This window comes from Eriocheir sinensis, chromosome 4, assembly GCF_024679095.1.
Source record: "Eriocheir sinensis breed Jianghai 21 chromosome 4, ASM2467909v1, whole genome shotgun sequence".
Taxonomy (NCBI): domain Eukaryota; kingdom Metazoa; phylum Arthropoda; class Malacostraca; order Decapoda; family Varunidae; genus Eriocheir; species Eriocheir sinensis.
Window position 1 is genome coordinate 25,373,269 of NC_066512.1, and position 7,359 is coordinate 25,380,627.

At 42.2% G+C, this 7,359-nt stretch overlaps 1 protein-coding gene across 5 annotated transcripts in view; it reads right to left on the reverse strand.

The window, feature by feature from the left end:
• The window catches only part of LOC126981019 (chitin deacetylase 1-like), an 18,626-nt gene extending 16,751 nt beyond the window's left edge, over positions 1 to 1,875 (reverse strand). For all 5 annotated transcript variants that reach the window (XM_050831680.1, XM_050831665.1, XM_050831656.1 and 2 more), the window contains exon 1: positions 1,810 to 1,875. In XM_050831680.1, the coding sequence (XP_050687637.1) occupies positions 1,810 to 1,873 (64 nt within the window). In that variant the 5' untranslated portion in view covers positions 1,874 to 1,875. The remainder of the gene's footprint in view (positions 1 to 1,809) is intronic.
• Between the last annotated feature and the right edge of the window lie 5,484 nt (positions 1,876 to 7,359).

Below are 7,359 nucleotides of genomic sequence, written 5' to 3' on the forward strand. Positions count from 1 at the left end.
TTTTCCCTCCTCCTCTTCCTCCTCTTTATCACATTGTTCCTTCCTTCATTAATTTATCATCATCATCATCATCATCTCCTTCTCCTCTTCATCATCATCCTCGTTTTGCTCTTTCTATTATTCCTTTCTCATTATCATCATCTCCTTCTTTTCCTACTTTCTTTTATTATCACTCTCTTCCTCCTTCTTTTCATCATCATTGTCTTGTTTTTTTTCCATTATTCCTTCCTCACTTATCATATTCTCCTCTTCCTCCTCCTTTCTTTCTGTCATTATTATTTTCTTCTTCTTCCTCCTCCTTTTCTTCGTATGGTTCCTTCTTTTGTCCACCACCATCACCATCACCTTCTTCTCTCCATCATCATCTTCGTTTTTTTCTTCCTATTATACTTTCTTCACTAATATCTCCTTCTCCTTCTCCTCCTCCTCATCGCATCATTCCTCCTTTCTTTCATCCATTCATTCGTAACCATTCTCATCCTCTTCCTCTTCCTCCTCCTTTTTCTTCTTCCTATTATTCTTTCTTCACTATCATATCCTTCTCCTCCTCTTCTCTTCGTATAATTCCTCCTTTCTTTCATCCATTCCTTCGTAACTATTTTCCTCCTCCTTTTTCTTCTTTCATTATTCTCTATTCACTATTCCTCCTCCTATTCGTATTCTGTCTTCTTTCTCTCGTCTATCCTTCACCATCATCATCATCACCTCCCATCTTCCTTTTTTTCACTTCCTGTCTCTCCTTCACTGCCTTTGTTTCCCTCTATTTTTGCTATTTTTCAAGAACTTTATCCTTTGTCTATCATTCCTGAAGTTTCCTTTTGTTTATGTATCGTTCCTTTATAACTCGTTCATATTCCTTTACTTACTTTATTTCCTCGCATTTTTGTTCTTTTCCTCCTCCTCTCATTCTTTATCAGCTTACTCCAGCTTTTTATTATTTTTACTTTAATATTTACTATTTACTATTCACATTACTTTATTTACTTTACTATTTATTACTATTTACTTTTACGATTTTTACTTTATCCATGTTTTAATTTTGTTTGTTTTAGCGTTAAAGTTAGGAATGTTTGATCGCGCGCGCACACACACACACACACACACACACACACACACATATAACACACACACACACAACACACACACACACGATCGGCTATAATGAGTCTTGGTATAATTTGGAGGTTAATCTACTTGCTGGCGATGACGATCAGGCCGTAGCAAATTATATAGTACACGCGCGCGCTGTTTCACCTCACTATACAACACACCGAGAAAAACAAACCACCGAGTCACAACAAAAACAAAACACCATCGAGTCACAACAAAAACAAAACACCATCGAGTCACAACAAAAACAAAACACCATCGAGTCACAACAAAAACAAAACACCGAGTCACAACAAAAAACAAAACACCATCGAGTCACAACAAAAAACAAAACACCATTGAGTCACAACAAAAACAAAACACCATCGAGTCACAACAAAAAACAAAACACCATCGACTCACAACAAAAAACAAAACACCATCGACTCACAATAAAAACAAAACACTCACCATTCACAACAAAAACAAAACACCATCGAGTCACAACAAAAACAAAACACCATCGAGTCACAACAAAAAACAAAACACCATCGAGTCACAACAAAAACAAAACACCATCGAGTCACAACAAAAAACAAAACACCATCGAGTCACAACAAAAAACAAAACACCATCGAGTCACAACAAAAAACAAAACACCATCGAGTCACAACAAAAAACAAAACACCATCGAGTCACAACAAAAAACAAAACACTCACCGTTCACCACCGCCGTCACCACCAGCACCACCACCCAGCCTCGACGCATCACCACCATCATCATCACCACACTGCGGCGCCCTCCTTCCCCGCCGCCCTTTATATGACTTTCCCCGTAGCCGCAGGAGGAGGAGGAGGTGGAGGAGGAAGAGGAGGAGGAGGAGGGGGGGGGGGGGGAGAGGAGGAGCAGCGGGTCAGTCACTGCTGGGGGGCGAACTCTCCCTGTACAGTACCACAAAAAAAAAAAGAGAAAGATGAAAAAAAAAGAGGAAAGTATTTTGTCCCGAAGCAAGGATAAGAAGTGTAATAACAATAATAATAGTGATAATAATAATGATAATGATAAATGTGTGTGTGTGTGTGTGTGTGTGTGTGTGTGTGTGTGTGTGCCTATACTGTTTTAAATATACGAAAGAGAAAAAACAGTAAAAAAAAAAGATGGAGAAAATAAAAAGAGACAAAGAAAAAGAAACGCAGAAGTGAAATGACAAACAAGAGAGAGAGAGAGAGAGAGAGAGAGAGAGAGAGAGAGAGAGAGAGAGAGAGAGAGAGAGAGAGAGAGAGAGAGAGAGAGAGAGAGAGAGAGAGAGAGAGAGAGAGTACACTACAAGCTCACGGACCGGTACACTAAAACAAAACGCAGAAAAAGAGAGAGAGAGAGAGAGAGAGAGAGAGAGAGAGAGAGAGAGAGAGAGAGAGAGAGAGAGAGAGAGAGAGAGAGAGAGAGAGAGAGAGAGTACCTACTGCAGGCTCACGGACCGGTACAAAAAAACAATAGGCAGAAAAAAAGAAAACAATAACAAAGAAGATTCAGTTTAATGTTCTGTATCTGGGTTAATTTTCACTACCTTCCTCCCCCCCCCCCCCCCCCCCACACACACACACACACTCTACCTCCTCTTCCTGTGCGGCGGTGCGTGGAGGAGGAGGTGGAGGAGGAGGAGAAGGAGGAGAAGGAGGAAGATTATATGAGAAACAATACACACACACACACACATTAGAAGAGAATAATGCGTACTAGGTTTTCTTTTCTTTCTTTTTTTTAATCCAATTTAACTCGCGATCAAATATTTTCTTCTTTAGTATTGTCAAAAAAAAAAAAAAAAATCCTTTGTTGTGGAAGTTATTAAATGTTACGCTTCCTTCCTTCATTCCACTCTCGCATCCACCCACCCCACATAAACACACACACACACACACACACGCAGAGAGAGAGAGAGAGAGAGAGGAAAGCGTGCATATATGGAGATAAGATAAAAGAAAAATAAAGGACGAAAGGAAGAAGGAATAAAAGTATGCATATAGAGGAGAGTATAATTATAAAACAAATAAACAGGTAAGGGAAGGAAAGAAGGAAGGAAAAAAGAGAATAAAAGACTCGTACGTAATTAAGACTAACCAAAACGAGAAGACAGCAAAGAAAGGAAGAAAGAGAAGAAAGAAAGGAAGAAAGAAGTAAATAAAGTAAGCGAGAAAACAATGAAAAGTAAGACAAACGTAAACGAAAAAAAAACAAAACTGAAATAAAGTAAGTAAAGAAAGAAAGCGAGAAAACAATGAAAAGTAAGACAAACGGAAACGGAAAATAAGAAAGCAAGGAAAAAAAAATCCCCCCCCCCAAAAAAAAATCACATACATCATCTCACAATTATTATCGTCGCCTTTCCAAACATAAACAAGAAGCGACACAACATCTTACTCGCAACATTACACAACAAAAGCATTACATCGCTATATCGCACTTCTTACCTTTCATTAACCTGTATAAGCTTCCACGTCTGTCAGTCCATAAGGCAGCAGAGGGGGGTGTTCAGCAATCTCATTTGAACATATGGAGGGGGAGGGGGAGGGGGTGGGGAAGTGATGGGGAAGTGGTGGGTAGGTGGGGAGGGAAGGGTAGGTAAGTGGGGAGGAAGGGGGAGGGGGTGGGGAAGTGATGGGGAAGTGGTGGGTAGGTGGGGAGGGAAGGGTAGGTAAGTGGGGAGGAAGGGGAGACTAGGTAAGTAGGGAGTGGAAAGATGGTGGGGAAGGAAGGGAAAAGAGAAGGGGAAGGGGAGAAGGGGGAAGTGGTGGGTAGGTGGGGAGGGAATGAGATGTGGAAGTGGAAGGGAAAAAAAAGAAGGGGTGGAGAATTAGTGGAAGAAGTGATGGGGGATGGGAGAGAAGAGGAATAGGTGAATGGGATAGTGATGGGGTAGATAATTATGAAGGGGTAGGAAGGGGAAGAGGAGGAGAATAGATGGGAGGGGAAAGAAGGGGGAGAATGTAAGTGGAATGGGATGGGAAAGAAGGAAATGAGGTGGGGATGGATGGGAGAGGGGAGAAAGAGGAAGAACGTGGATATGGGGAGGGAAAGAAAGAAATGGGAGGGGGAAGGAAAGGGGGAGGATATGAGAAGAGGAAAGGGAAGAGGAAAAAAGATACAAGGTGGGGAGGAAGGAATGGCATGGTATATGGGAAGGGGTGAAGAGGGGGAGGATATGGGGAGGAAGATGAGGATGGGATAGCATATGAATGGGATGCAGAAGAAAGGGAGGATACAGGAGGAATGGGGAGAGGAAAAGAAAGCAAACAGGGGAGGGAGATGGGGAGGGGCGAGGAAGGGGGAGAATATGGGAATGGGATAGTAGATGAAAGGGGTGAAGAAGAGGATATGGGAGGGATAGGAAGATGAAAAGAAAGCAAGGGAGGGGATGGAGGATGGATATGATGGGGAGAAGAGAGAAAAGGGGGGTTGGGATGGGAAGGGGAGGGGAGGAGGGGCGTGAGGTGGAGGAGGCCAGGTGGGTGTGACAGGTGGTGATGGTGGTGGTGGTGGTGGAGAAAGCTAAACGCAAGTGGACACACCGCCCGGAGCTCTTCATCACCACCACCACCACCGTTTCCATCCACCACCTCCTCTTCCCACCCACCCACCCACACACAAACTCCACACTCATTCTCACTATTGATACACCACTGTTTCCACCCATCACCACCTCTTCCCACCCACCCACACTCCACACCATTGATACACCACCACCATCACCACCTATTCTTCCACACACCCATTTTTCCTCCCCATTCCCATACACTCATACTTCCATCACCACCACCACCACCTCTCTCCTAACACCATCATCACCATCACTAACCATCATTGGCATTACTACTACAACCTCCATCACTATCACCACAATCCTTATCACCACTCCCATACACCACCACCTCACTATTACTACCACTACTACTACTGTATCTAATTCACTATCACCACCTCACTATTAGTACAGTATATATCCTACACTATCACCGTTACTATTGCTACTACTAATAATAATAATAATATACTATCCCATCCCATTACCACCATCACCATCACCGCCACTACCAACCCCATATCACCACTACCACCATCACACAACTACCCCCATTAGTTCTCTCCCTCAAAACCCAGTCAATCGTCCAGTCACACCTCTACCTGTTTGTACCTGTCTGTTCGTGTCCTCAGGTGTGGTAAATACTTGCCTTACATCACTGCTTGCGGGGCTTAAGCTTTCACTAAGAAGCGTTGAGGAGGTATATCTGGAAGAGGAAGTATAAGAGTAGATGGCTAGTTCTGTTTTTTTTTTATTATGAGCAGGTATGTTTTGTTTTTTCACAGCGAAGAAAGCGGGTCACGGGCAAAAAACAGTGGTATTGAGAAAAATAAAGCCCACTGAACACTGCCCCTATAAAAAAGAGTTTAGAGGAGTGTCCAAAAGAGGTCAGTTTCGGGAGGTGAGGTGTCTCGATACTCTCCTCTTGAAAGAATGTGGAATAGAACAGTCAGCTCAGGTGTTATGTAAAAGGAAAGGGTAAAGGGTTGTGAAAGGAATATATATGGAAAAGGAATTATAGAAGTAGTGTAGAAGGTAATTAGTTTTTTTCTTATTATGGACAGGTATGTGGAATTGACAGGTGTTGTATGGGACAGGTATGTAGAATTGATAGTGATATATGAGGAAGGCAAGGTTTTTTCTGATTCTGGACAGGTATGTGGAATTGACAGGTGTTGTATGGGACAGGTATGTAGAATTGACAGTGATATATGAAGGCAAAGGGTGGAGGAGTATATCTGGAAAAGGAATCATAGAAGTAGTGAAGAAGGTAATTAGTTTTTTTCTTATTGTGGACAGGTATGTGGAGTTGACAGGTGTTGTATGGGACAGGTATCTAGAACTGACAGGTAATATATGAAGGCAAGGGTCAAAGAGTATATCTGGAAAAAGAATTGTAAAGGTTAGAGTAGTAGAAGGTGAGTAGTTTTTTTTTTTTTTTTAACAGACAGGTTTGTGGATTAGACAAGTGTTATGGAAATGGTAGAGTTGAAGAATATCTAAAAAAAGGAGCATAAGGGCAAAGCAATTTTTATTTATTTTTTTTATTTTTTTTTGGTAAATGCAAAGGGTGGCAAAGGCTGAAGAATATACCTAAAAAATAAAAAAAAAAAAAAAAAAAAAGGTAGGATACAACTATCTTTTTTACTGTAGACAGGTAAGGAGAATACAGGTGCGATATAAAAGGGCAAGGGGTTGAATAGCATCCGAGAAAAGAATTATAAAGGTAGAAGTCCGTGTACTCCGAAAAAAACTATCGAGGTGGAATAAAGTAGATGGGAGGAGACCAGACGTAAGACCCAAAAAGACTTGAACAGTAGTACTTCTTAGCATCCCACTCTTCTCTGACTAGCTATTGCAAACTCTGAAATCTCATTGTGTTTTGTTTCTGATTCATGCTACCGTACACTGGAAACCTGGATATGGCCATTGAGAGTAAGGGAGAATGAAAGGACTATAGGGAGAGAGAGGAAGGGAAGGAGAGGTAAGGGAGGAGAAGGGAGAACAAGAGAGAGGGAAGGATATAATATACACATAATACACTGGAAACCTGGATATGGCCATTGAGAGTAAGGGAGAATGGAAGGGTTATAGGGAGAGGGAGGAAGGGAAGGAGAGGAGAGGGAGGAGAAGGGAGAACAAGAGAGAGGGAAGGATATAATATACACATAATACACTGGAAACCTGGATATGGGTATTGAGAGTAAGGGAGAATGGAAGGACTATAGGGAGAGGGAGGAAGGGAACGAGAGGAAAGGGAGGAGAAGGGAGAACAAGAGAGAGGGAGGGACATAACACACACACACACACACATGGACACACATTAACCCGGTAGCAGCGGGGATCATGTTTCTTAATGGTCCCTCCAAGCAAGAAAAATGAGAAAAAATCACCCATCACACAAACCATTTCATAATATATATCAAAGCATTTGTGATCAGATTATGTATCATCTATTTTTTGGGGTTTATATCATGGCACAAATTTGGCCCGTCGCTGCTACACGGTAAAGCCACAAATTTGGCCCATCGCTGCTACACGGTAAAGCCACAAATTTGGCCCGTCGCTACTACACGGTAAAGCCACAAATTTGGCCTGTCGCTGCTACACGGTAAAGCCACAAATTTGGCCCGTCGCTGCTACACGGTAAAGCCACAAATTTGGCCCGTCGCAGCTACACGGTAAGGCCACA